The sequence below is a fragment of the Neolamprologus multifasciatus genome, chromosome 23 (assembly GCF_963576455.1).
Source record: "Neolamprologus multifasciatus chromosome 23, fNeoMul1.2, whole genome shotgun sequence".
Lineage (NCBI taxonomy): Eukaryota > Metazoa > Chordata > Actinopteri > Cichliformes > Cichlidae > Neolamprologus > Neolamprologus multifasciatus.
In genome coordinates, this window is record NC_140460.1 from 10,079,236 (window position 1) to 10,091,152 (window position 11,917).

Here is an 11,917-nt window from a genome sequence, read left to right on the forward strand (position 1 = left end):
AACAAAGCTAAAAGTAAGTACCGAGGCTCAGTTCAGCACTGCAGCTTGAATTGCCCAAAATTTCAGTTTTAAGTGTGGAAAGAGTTCTCTCAGGTGTGTCATCACCTGACAGGTTGTGGACTGAATGGCCACTCTGCAGCACACAAACCAAACTGAGTCAGATGGGAGACTTAATGTATGTCGGAATGGAGCAAGACTGCTATTAAAATGTTTGAAGAGTTTAGTGAATGATCTGATGTGTTTCAGCAGGCAAAAACTTAACTCCGTAAAAAATCCACAGAAAGGGTCGTCATTAACATGCAAAAGTAGAAAATAAATAGGGTAGGGAAAATTTAAAAAGCCAAAAAGACATTTTTGCAACATACTGTGGTGCTTTGTCTTTTTGTCTTGGAATAGTTTTTGGCCAGCAGAAACTATTAAAATGACAAGGAAGGGTAAACTTAGACATAAGAAGAATATAATGTAGAGATATATAGAGAGATTATATTATATTAAATAATAAAATGCATTTTTTTAAATTTTGTAACAGATTCAGTGTAATCAATTTAAATATTTAATTATTTTTTAGATTTAGTAATTTAATTTTTATTTTTTCAGTTTTGGTTCTCCATATGTTTTCAGTCTCACTTCAGGTTGTTCCGTCTCTGTTCATTCAGCGGATGTTTGAGGTAATGAAGTTTGAATGGGCGGAACGGAGTGGTTTGATTGCTGTCCGTAGCAGCCAATCATTTGTATGTTGTCTAATTAGCGCGTTGACAAAGGCGGGGACTACAAAAACGTGTCAGCCAATAAAAATCATCATGTTCACCCTAGTGGCCAATCAAAAGGTTGTTATAGACTGGCCGTGTTTCAGGGTGGTGTTGGGTGGCTCATTTCTTCCGAGGGGGGGATACACAGTGTTATTATTCAAGGTAAGTAGTTTTGAATGTGTGAAATTTTGTTTTTCCATTAAAATGTACAAACGCGCTCGGTCACCTGTGGGTTTTTTAACAGGCTCTATGATAACAGGACATGCTAAAGGTAGCAGTCGCTGAATAACGGTGTTAACGGTACTTCCTTTCGTCTGTGTTCATAGCGGCTGAAACGGGATGATTTCAGTCATGTTTCTGGTTTGGCTACATGGATTTAAAAGGCTTTAACATTTGGCCATGAAAATAACTGTGGCGTTGCATGTGTTTGAATGCATTTAGTGAATTTAAAACATGCCTTGTGCCCTGTTTTCCGTCAACTGTGTACCCTGTATTTAAAACTGAAGTGAAAATAGTGTTGGTATGATGGAGGGCTGTCGAGGTCGATAGATATAGCTTTTTTTTGTACCGATACCAAGACTCATTCTTAGTAATCCAGGGGATTGGTATCAAAATTTACAGTCAGATAAAATGCTGGTGCTTTAGCAATATGCAGACCACATTTTATGACAGGAAAGCTGTTATTCAAAGCTTTGCTGCTTTTTTTCTAATTACTTATACATTATAATGTGTACATGCAATGATAATTGGAGTTGATGCGTTATTGTTCTGTTATTTACTCTTAATTTACTCACTTGTTTTTGGCATGCCACTTTGTCAACTTTTTAGTGTTGTGCATTTTCCCATCCTTATTTTTCATGTATTTTTAAGGGAATTTGAATACATTTAAATGTATTACCAATACCAAGAGAAATCCTTGCAGTAGACTGGCAGCCTGTCTGTGGTGTGCCCAACCTTTCAGCAATTGGCAGCTGGGTTAGGCTCCAGCCCCTCCCTGAAATCCTGATTTAAATAAGCAAAAGAAAGTTGATGGATGGATGGATGAAATACCAATAGAATTGACAATAGATACTCCTCTTTTTTCTGATAGAGAACTGGGTTTCTCTGTTACTACCACACTTACTTCTTTGATCAATTTTAATGTCCTTCTATTGCAGTTTTAGCTGTTTGGGGTAGTCTGAAGCTCCCTGTTAACTTAGGTGAAGGGATGCACACAACTACTCGACTAGATATTTAAACATTAAGCAAATTATTATTATTATTATTATTATTATTATTAATGTACAACGTTTTTGTGTTGGTTTTAAAGCACTGTTTACACAGGACTTGCAGCAATGTCATGACCATAGACGATAGAAAGTCAGTAATATTTGGAGAAGAAAAGCAACAATAACAAAAAAACATTGGTGACGTGATGTCGGTAGGGTCCTAAGATAAACTTTCTTAAACCTTCTACTGAAAACAAGATTGCAGGATACAATGCATTGACAAATGACAGGGTAGTAAATACATTATTAGGTTACCAGAGGCAACCAGATTCTGAAGTGTCTATTATAAAACTAACCATCAGCTTCAAAACAATGTGCGAAAAATGAATCACTATGTCTATATTACAAAATTTTAAAAGTGAGTGTTTTCACAAAAAATACTCTAAACTTTAATATTGTTAATAAAAAAAATAAGAGTTTATTATTTGTTACTATAAATTAGTTTTCATTGTCCAAGTGCAGTATTTTCATCCCGCCCACAAGATGGGTCAACACATTCTCTTTAAATTTTCAAGAAACAAGAAAATGATAGTGACAAAAGTTTTGAACATCAACCTCACTAATTCGGTGGGCTGATAATCGATTGATTCATACTAGAGCCCAACAGATATATCAGCAGGGCTGGTATTGTTGGCTGGTGTTAGCTATTTTCCGATATATTGGTATTGGCATGTATAATACATTATAAATGAAAATTTAAAAAGTAGAGAAGAGATCACAGAAACACCAGCTTTGCTATTATGAGTAACAATGTAATCCATAAGCTTTGGGATAATTAAAACAAGATTATTTTTAAACAATACTGTCATATTAAACATTATTAAACAAATACATGTAACAGATGTTAGGGAAATAGTTGATATATGTTACAACTGTCTAGGATTTGTATGTCAGAAAGAAAAAAAATATTGGCTTATGCATGAGTTTTAAATAATCAAATATCGGTATTTGTATTGGTCTAAAAAAATCATGTATCAGTCAAGTTATAATCTATAGCAGGCTTTTTATCTTTTACACATGGCAGCAGATCATCCAAAAACACCAACTCACTGTCTAATTTGCACTGGTTGTCCTTTATTATTCATTTTCCAAAATTTGATTGACCTGATTAAATTATTTTTAGGCATCATTTTATTCAATTTAACTTGTCAGCATGATACATCACATAAAAAGTGCTGTGAATTTCTTTTTTGAATGCCTTTTTTGTGTCTCTTTGTGCAGATGTCTTTAACCACCCACTCCTTCCTCTCATGTCTTTATTCAGAGCCCCTCTGTTTTTGTGTCATCTCTTCATTTCAGATGCAGTTCATGCTTCTTTTCAGTCGGCAAGGCAAGCTTAGGCTCCAAAAATGGTACGTGCCTTTGTCTGATAAAGAGAAAAAGAAGATCACCAGAGAGTTGGTGCAGACAGTCCTGGCACGGAAGCCTAAAATGTGCAGCTTTCTGGAGTGGAGAGACCTTAAAATTGTGTACAAGAGGTGGGTAGGAACTGGACTTGTTTCTGAACAAAATGTGTTCTGGTTGAACGCCCTCAGAATAGAATATTTTCACACGTCCCTGGGCAATTCATAGGCCCGTCATTCATAGACATGGCTCTGCTGGGGAATCAGGAGAGTGTTACCAAAGAGATGAAGGCATCATCATGACAGCACTCAGACTACAACAAGAAAGAGCATTAATTTAGTCTCATTATATCCTGTTGCTGTGCCAACGGACAAGGAGGCAGACTGCTTGTGAACCGGAGTGACCCCACTGGGATGGACTAACAGAGTGCCAGAACTGCTGATCAGTAATGTGTGGTGGGGCAATGCAACCATTGCAACCATTGCCCCACCACACAGATGTTTATGTCCTCAGTTAAATTCTCACTAAGTGTTAATAGTTCTTAGTATTTTTTTTACATATGTAAAAGACAGATGTAGCAAATGTGATGATTACCCATTGGTTTAGGACATTTTGAAGGACCGCTGCTAGGATTTTGACCATCACTGTGTTGGGTTTTTGGAATCAGAAGTGACCACATGTGAACAACAGGGTGGAGTACTAAGTTATCAGTGTGTTATTAGGCTTTGTTAGCAAGCCATTTCTTTAAATGATACTGGTGGATTACCAATCGGTGCTAAGTAACAACTTAAGAAAAAAATCTAAAATTTCACTCAAATTTAAATTGACTGTATAAATGCATGGTGTTTGATGGCCTTGGTTTGGAGCCACAGGATCTTGGTACCTTGCGGTTATTGAGTCGACTATGAGCTCCTCTGTATCTCTTCTAGAGACAAATGTGAGGACGTCCGTGTGACAGCTAAAGCTTGTCTTAAATTGGATTGTGCAACAGGACAATAATCCCAAGCATAGCAGTAAATCTCATGGTTATAGCCACTGTGACATTGCCTGTTAGTTTGTAGAAACTGATTTGAAGCCTGATTTGAAGCCTTGAGTTTAGTATTTTGGTAACTCTACCTTCAACATGATAGCCACAGCCTAAAGCACGTTCATCTTCATCATCCATTTTACTCTAAATGGGACCATAATTTATAATATGAATATCAAGTTGGTTCGAAGAAGGTCTAAAACCAGTGACCAAGATCATAAACTTACCGGGAAAATGTTTGCTTAGTTTGTAGATAATGTGAACTGTTGGGTAATTTTCTCAAAGGGAGGGAGGGAGACAGGACAAAAGACACGCTGTGGAGGAGAGCCAGAGATTAATAACAGCTAATGATTAAATGCAGAGACTGAAAAGAAGTGAATGAACAAGAAGGACTCGGTGTATCATGGGAGGCCTCCAGAGGCCTAGGCCTATTGCAGTATAACTGAGGGATGGTCACCTGATGTACCTATAAGCTTTATCAAAAAGAAAAGTTTTAAGCCTAATACTTAAAAGTAGAGAGGATTTTTGTCCCCTGAATCCAGACTAGGAGCTAGTTCCACAGAAACGCTGGAAGCTCTGCCTCACATTCTACTTTTAAATACCATATGACTGACAAGTTAGCCAGTAGTCCAAGTGCAAAGTGCTCTATTTGGTTGATAGATTATTATGTCTTAAAGATAAGATGGGTTTGGTTATTCAAGACCTTGCATGTGATGAGAAAGAGATTAAGTGATTCTGGATTTAACAGGGAGCCAACGAAATGAAGGCTAACATAGAAATATGTCAGTGCTCTCACTACAGAATTCTGGATCAACTGAAGCCTTTTCGAGGATTATTTAGGACAGCCTGATAATAATGACTTCCAGTCTAGAAGTAATAAATACAAGAACTAGTTTTTCAGCATCACTCTGACACAGGATGTTTCTAATTTTAGCAATATTGTGCAATTGCAAGAAAGCGGTCCTACCTTTTTGTTTAGTATGCACATTGAATGACATATCCTGGCCAAAAATGACTCAGACATCCCTCACAGTGTTATTAGAGCTCAAGGTAATGCTATCCAGAGTAAGCATCTGGTTAGATAATATTTTTAAAGCTGAGTACAGTAACCTAATTTCTATCTGAATTTAGAAGTAGGAAATGAAATGCCGTAAATATCTTTAAGACATTCCTACATTTTAACTAATTGCTGTGTATGATATCTGGCTTCAGGGATAGATAAAGCTGAGTATCATCTGCATAGCAATGAGAATGTATGCTATACCTTCTAAGTATACTGCTGAAACGGAGCGCGTATAATGTAAATAGAATTGGTCTTCTTTTCTTTTATGCATGAGACAGATTTCTGGATTGTTTAGCTCTGGCTAAAAGTTTCTTTGCAGAAAGAAATTGTCTAATTTTGAGCAACAACATGGATCTGTATGTTGTCACTAATGCATCAACATACAGCCTGTCAGTGTGTAGATGTGTAACTTGTAACACTGAAAATTTCTCTGTATAATTTCTCACAGCTTACAGTAATTTAGATGCTTGCAAGCATCAGTTTAAAACATATTTTCTTTAAATGTGACAGAGAAACAGAGCAAATTAGAAGCAAATAATGAAGCTTAATATTGGTTTTTACAAATGACTGATTCTTCCACATGCATTTTTGTTTTTATGAGCTGAACCAGGACCAAAATCTCAGTGAGTTTAATAGAAAGCTGAGAGCTGAAACTGTGCTTTATCAGCCTAAATTCTTAAAATGCATGCTGTTTCCCATCTGATATGTCAGAATTGATCCAGGATCATAAACAAGGATGGATCCTTTGCCAGTGGCACTACTCATGGTGATATTTGGTGCCAAATTAAACTGTCTGTAGCTCTAAAACGTAGCTCAAAGCCAGCAGCGGGGAAAAAACCTTTCTGACATAATTATCCAAACACATTTTGGGCTAATCTACTTGTAAATCTGATTCTTACCAAAAACCTTTGAGAAGCACGTCTTGCCACTTAGTAGTCCAGTTTGTTAACACTTGAGTTATTTTGAAGCCTGTATTTACAATTTTCACATTAGTTGTTTAACTGGACATAAACACTGCACGTATAGAATCACCAGTCTAATTTAAAAAAAGGCTTTTGGTTTATAAAAGTGCTTCAAGTTACATTTTTATTATGCATGTGAGAAGTTATTTGACTTTTCTGCTTCATTATGGCTCAATCCAACATGAACAGCTTCTCTGCACGTGCTATCAGGGTGCTGAACAATTCTAGATCATGATATTCCGTCTATGCTCATACCTGAAGGTATAAAATAGATTCTGAGTAGAAGCTAGAATCTTACTAGTTTCAGTTCATGCAGAATAAAACATTAAGTCTATTTTGACATTTTTGGTCTATCTGAGAATCAAGAAGAAGTACTATTTAGGGTATGCTCATTGGCTAACCACATGTAATTCAGCATTTTACAGTCACATCCACCACTCGCTCATTACATCTGGTTTCAGTACACCAAAATGGAGATGGTGAAACAGCTCAAGCCAAAGCTCGATAACTGGTCTTCAGTAACTCAGGGGTGACCTCACAGTGGTTGTTACCATATTTTATACTCTCTATGATACGTCCTCTTTACAGTAACAAGTAGGGAGGATTTAAGCTGCTTGCTGCACAGTTGAAACTGTCATAAACCTCTATAGAGGGCATGTGTCAGTGCACCGTGATTGGATAATATGTTTCCAGGCTCAGATGTTGATTGGCTCTTTGAATGTTGGGCTGCTGCCATCTTTACAGTTTCACAGTTCTCCCATAAATTTCTTTAAGGCTTCTCCTTATATGTCAACTGTGATTGGATGCTTTGCCAGCAGAACTCATGCTGATATTTGTCCCAAAGTAGACTAAATTGAAATTCAAAGTGTACCTCCAAGTAAGGCTCTAAACTGTCTGCCACATGTGAAATGTTAATATAACCCTTACTTACGTGTTAAGCAACATTCTATAAAGATGTCTTATTGAAGACTAATCCACTTATAAAACAGGGGGACCTGTGCCATCAGGCTGCCAATGCAACATAAAGATGTTGTTTACTTTGGGAGCCTTCTCTACACAGAGTGTGCATTATCTTTTAAAGCGTTGACTTGTGTCAGCTCCAGTAAAAATGCTGTCTCACTGCTCTTTTGTAATGACTGAACCGAGCCCTTTGTGCTTCCTGCTTGGCTACACCTTGCATTCATTTTCACAAACTGTAGACAAAGATAGACAACAGCTCGAAACAATCAAGAATTCACCACCAGAAAACAGCCTGGCTAATAAGCAGCTTTGCTGTTCTCTGTGACCTCTGCGAGTATTGTACACTTGTCTTTTTAAGAATCTGCAGCCCTGTCCATTGTGTCCTGCTGCTCCTCTGGTTTCAGAGGATCAACTGACCAGCTCCTTTATTACCCAATCATCACATGCCTAGTGCCTTAGGGATTATCAGGGATAAAGAACTATGGCAGAATGGGTCTTAACTGTTTCAGCCTTCTGCATCCGGCTTCTGGCGTTTAAATGAATACCCTGTGCACAGTAAACAGCAGGCCTTAATAATAACGGAGAAATGCCCTCTCAGCTCCATTTCAGGGATGGGAGACAGTACATCACTGTGAGAGTCTGTCGCAGCTTTACAAATCCTTGAAGTCAGCTCCTTGGCTTTGGCTATTTGATGATGTAGTTTTCACAACGAAAGATTTTTATTTAAAGGGATAGTTCACCTCAAAATCTAATTCATGTTATTTTTTCTCTGGGCTGTAGTGATGGTTATCTTTTTGGGTGTACGGCATGCATTTTTGGAGACATCAGCTATGGAGATATTTGCCCTCTCTTGATTATATCGAAGACCCTGAGACATTTAAAGGACACAGCAGCCTCCTTCATGCACTCTGGCAGGAAATATAGACTCTATAAATCACACAGCAAATGCAATGCATGTTGTAGTACCCTGTATATTGTTTCGACTATGTAGTTTTTCCTATTTTAGCCTTTAAGATTGAGTATTTCACATGATTGCACATGTATACCTAGAATGAAAATAACAGCCTCCACTGTGCTGATGGGGATGACTTTTTCTACTTGACAGTTGTGATTAAAACAATAGTTTTCATATGAAACTTTCTCAGAATTATTTTTCTGAGAAAGCAGGGAACGAACTTTTTCAGTTGAAGTGAATTTGCTTCTCGCTGTGTTGCAGATATGCCAGCCTGTATTTCTGCTGTGCCATTGAGGACCAGGACAACGAGCTCATCACGCTGGAGATCATCCACAGATATGTGGAGCTGTTGGATAAATACTTTGGCAGTGTGCGTTTGTGATGTCTGACTTCCTAATGTTATTCTTAGTTATAATTCCCATGTGCTGAGCTGTTCATTAATGTTTAAAGTTATTGCATGTTGTTCACCAGGTTTGCGAACTGGACATTATTTTTAACTTTGAGAAGGCCTACTTCATCCTGGATGAATTCCTGCTGGGCGGAGAAGCTCAAGAGACGTCTAAAAAGAATGTGCTGAAGGCCATTGAGCAGGCTGACCTGCTACAAGAGGTAAGATATGTGATAAAACCACCATGTGAACAATAACAGTTTCAAATACTGCATTTCTGGTAAAGATATTTTACACTAGTACACCACTATTTCTTATGTATATATTATATTATATTGAGGATTTCTGGAAATCTGGAGACATCCCCAGTTATTGGTGGTGGCAGCAAGTAAGGTTTAATACTTTTTGGCTCAGTTTGCAAGTCATGCATTAAAGCCAGTCTTTAGACAAAAAACATTTTGTAGTAGTTATTTTTCTTTTAGTCGAGGGTGGATTTAATCCATGTATGGTAAACCGGTCTGTGATTGTTTCTTTTATTGTTTTATTGCATTTTATCACTACTTCTCAAAAAAATTATTTTTAATTCGCTAATGAAATCAGTGTGAAAATATGCAGATGGAAAAGCATGTTGTGGCTTTTCTAAGAAAGAAACATGTAGCTTATTCTTCTTTCTTAGAAAAGCCACAGTGCGTAGGCCAGCATGGGGCAGGTGACCCACTGGTGGAAATGCTGAAAGTGGTGTAGAGAGGATAAGCAGCAATCTGGCAGCCAGAGACCATGGGAGTTTGATGAAATGTAGTGATTTGTAGACAGGTGAAATAGGTGATTAAAGAGTCAAAGTGATTGAAGTGACTGCCAGTGGAAGCAGTGACATATAAGCTAGTAAATACATTAGACGGTTATCAACCTATTTGGAACGTGGAACAGCTGCTTTGTTGAACAGCTGTCAGCTACAAAGCTGCTCCATGAGCGAATCGTTTTATATGTGTGAACAGGTTTTATCACAAGGTTATTATCTCTCTGAAAATCTTTATGTCTATGGTGAAAACAAAATGTGTTTATAGTTCGAAGTGAGAGGCATGAATTGTCGCTATGAAATTGCACATATTTTTAAAAAGTCTTTCCAAGACCCTGAGATTGTTGTTCAGATATACTCCAGTGAAAAAGACAGCTACAATCAAAGGTTTGTAGCTGAGAATGTCAGACTTTCAATTTTGTAAATAATGAGTCTTCCCATCTGACAACACAAAGTTACTGAGACCTGCAGACTAAACCAGCCACAAAGTCACTTTTTCTGTGGTTTTTTTCTTCTTGTTCCATTTCTCACTGCAGTGTCATCAAGTGATCCTCTAATAAGATTCAGTCAGTGATTTCCTGTAAAAGCTCCATAATAGAATCCATTCTCAGCTTCTAATGCCAAGCAAACATTAAGAAATACTGGTTTTGCATCGGTAACTGCTGCAGCCTTAAATAGTAAAGCTGATATTTTGACTGCCTTATTTTCTTTCATAGGTATGCTGTCATTATGGTGGATGATTGTAGTTTCATCAGACCAATCAGAATGAAATAAAAAGATAGAAGAGAAGAACTGAAGGGCTTCACCAAGGAGCAGTATCAGACAAATAAGGATTATTTTGAAATACAAGTCATGCAAAGCTACTCTACTAGAGTCAGAAAAAAATATGGAGCTTGAAATCAGCGCCATTGGTCCACATTAATTAAATTAATGTGAGGATTATAGTTTTTATTGTAATAGTTAAATTTCATATAATTGAAGTAGAAGTAAATGTTTCTTAGAGTTTACCTCAAAGTGACAGCTGCTTTTACTTTACACTCTCCAGTCAACCCAGGAAGTTGTTCAGCTGCTCAACTTGAGTTATTTATAGTGTTTTTAAAGCATTCACAAGAACTAATACTCAGATAAGTCTCACTGTTTTAGAGTCACGCAAAGAAACGTGGACCTCGTTACCCTCAACTTCAACTAGAGTTTCTTTACCCTTTATTATTTTTACAGAAGGTTCAATGTTGAGTTCTTGTCTTTCTATGTTGCATCACTTCTCTGAAGTAGAGGGAAGGCTCGGCACTGCTGGTGTTATATGTTTATTCTCTTTTTACACATTTTCTTACATTGGAGTCCTGATGATCATTTCTCTCTTTAATCTTCAGTGCTGCATGAATACAGCCCTCAGATGATTCATGCAGCCATAATTTTGAAAATATTTTGTGTGTCTTGCCCTTAGTTTGCTTGATCTTAATCCTGATTTCTGCTGACACATTTCTCCCTTTGCTTGTTTATTCTTTACTGTTGTGATTTGCAGAATATAGACTTTCAGATGCGCCTGTTTGCAGGTAACACTTTGTTAAAAAATCCCTATTCTGTAGTGTTAGATCAGTAGCTTTAGATTCACCAACACAATGTTAAATCCAGCAGAAAAAAAATATACCAGCAACACCAAAGTCTCAAGTGTCATCAGCACACTTTGAATTTTGAAGTTGCTGGTATGTTTTCTGCCTCATACTGACCCTATATCAACTCCAATATCTCTGATGTCACTGTAAACCTAACCAGCAACATTTAATGTGACGAATAGTTACACAAAATTGCTTAAAAATAAAATAGCATTCAGTAGTTTTTAATGAAGAGCCTACATTTCTAAGTTACTTATTAAAGTTTCTGCACAGGCCTGGTTCAAGGTTGGATGTGGGCAGTGCTCAGGTTGTAGTCTTCAAACAAACCCTCATTGTATTCACTGCTGAGACAAACAGGACACTTCTGTTCTAAATTAGCATTTCATATAGTGGGAGCGTAATTATAGCATCAAAACCACAGTATCGCAGCAAGGGTAATTTTGACCATGAGCGCTGTCAGCAGGATACCAGTACACACTGATCACAGCTCGACAGCTGGCTTTTCACCCCACTCCTAATCCCGGGCGCAATTAATGTTGTTTTGTCAAAGACGCTGACGTGGCTCATGTACGTCAGCGTCTGACATAAAAAGGGCGATTTTACTAAACGGGATAAAATAGCGTTGATAGGTGTGGTTAGTTTTATGGGTGATTTACAAACGTTGCACTGTTTTCTAACCACAACAAAAACATGGTTCATTTCAATATGACACACCCAATGTGCCAAGAGCTCTGACTTCAGCTTATATCAGCAAGTGTACGGGACATGCAAAGAGACACAAAAGCACTTGTG

The 11,917-nt window shown here is 37.5% G+C and overlaps 1 protein-coding gene across 9 annotated transcripts in view; it reads left to right on the plus strand.

Annotated features, from left to right (window-relative positions):
* Positions 1–794: 794 nt before the first annotated feature.
* LOC146491044 (AP-1 complex subunit sigma-2) overlaps positions 795–11,917 on the plus strand; it is a 39,842-nt gene continuing 28,719 nt past the window's right edge. For 2 of the 9 annotated variants that reach the window (XM_085151762.1, XM_085151755.1), the window contains exons 1-5: positions 795–911; positions 3,317–3,495; positions 8,590–8,698; positions 8,800–8,937; positions 11,035–11,065. In XM_085151762.1, the coding sequence (XP_085007888.1) occupies positions 801–911; positions 3,317–3,495; positions 8,590–8,698; positions 8,800–8,937; positions 11,035–11,065 (568 nt within the window). In that variant the 5' untranslated portion in view covers positions 795–800. Of the gene's footprint in view, positions 912–3,316; positions 3,496–8,589; positions 8,699–8,799; positions 8,947–10,228; positions 10,916–11,034; positions 11,786–11,917 lie in introns of those variants that run through there. The other 7 variants (XM_085151758.1, XM_085151759.1, XR_014872422.1 and 4 more) reach the window with 6 other exon arrangements.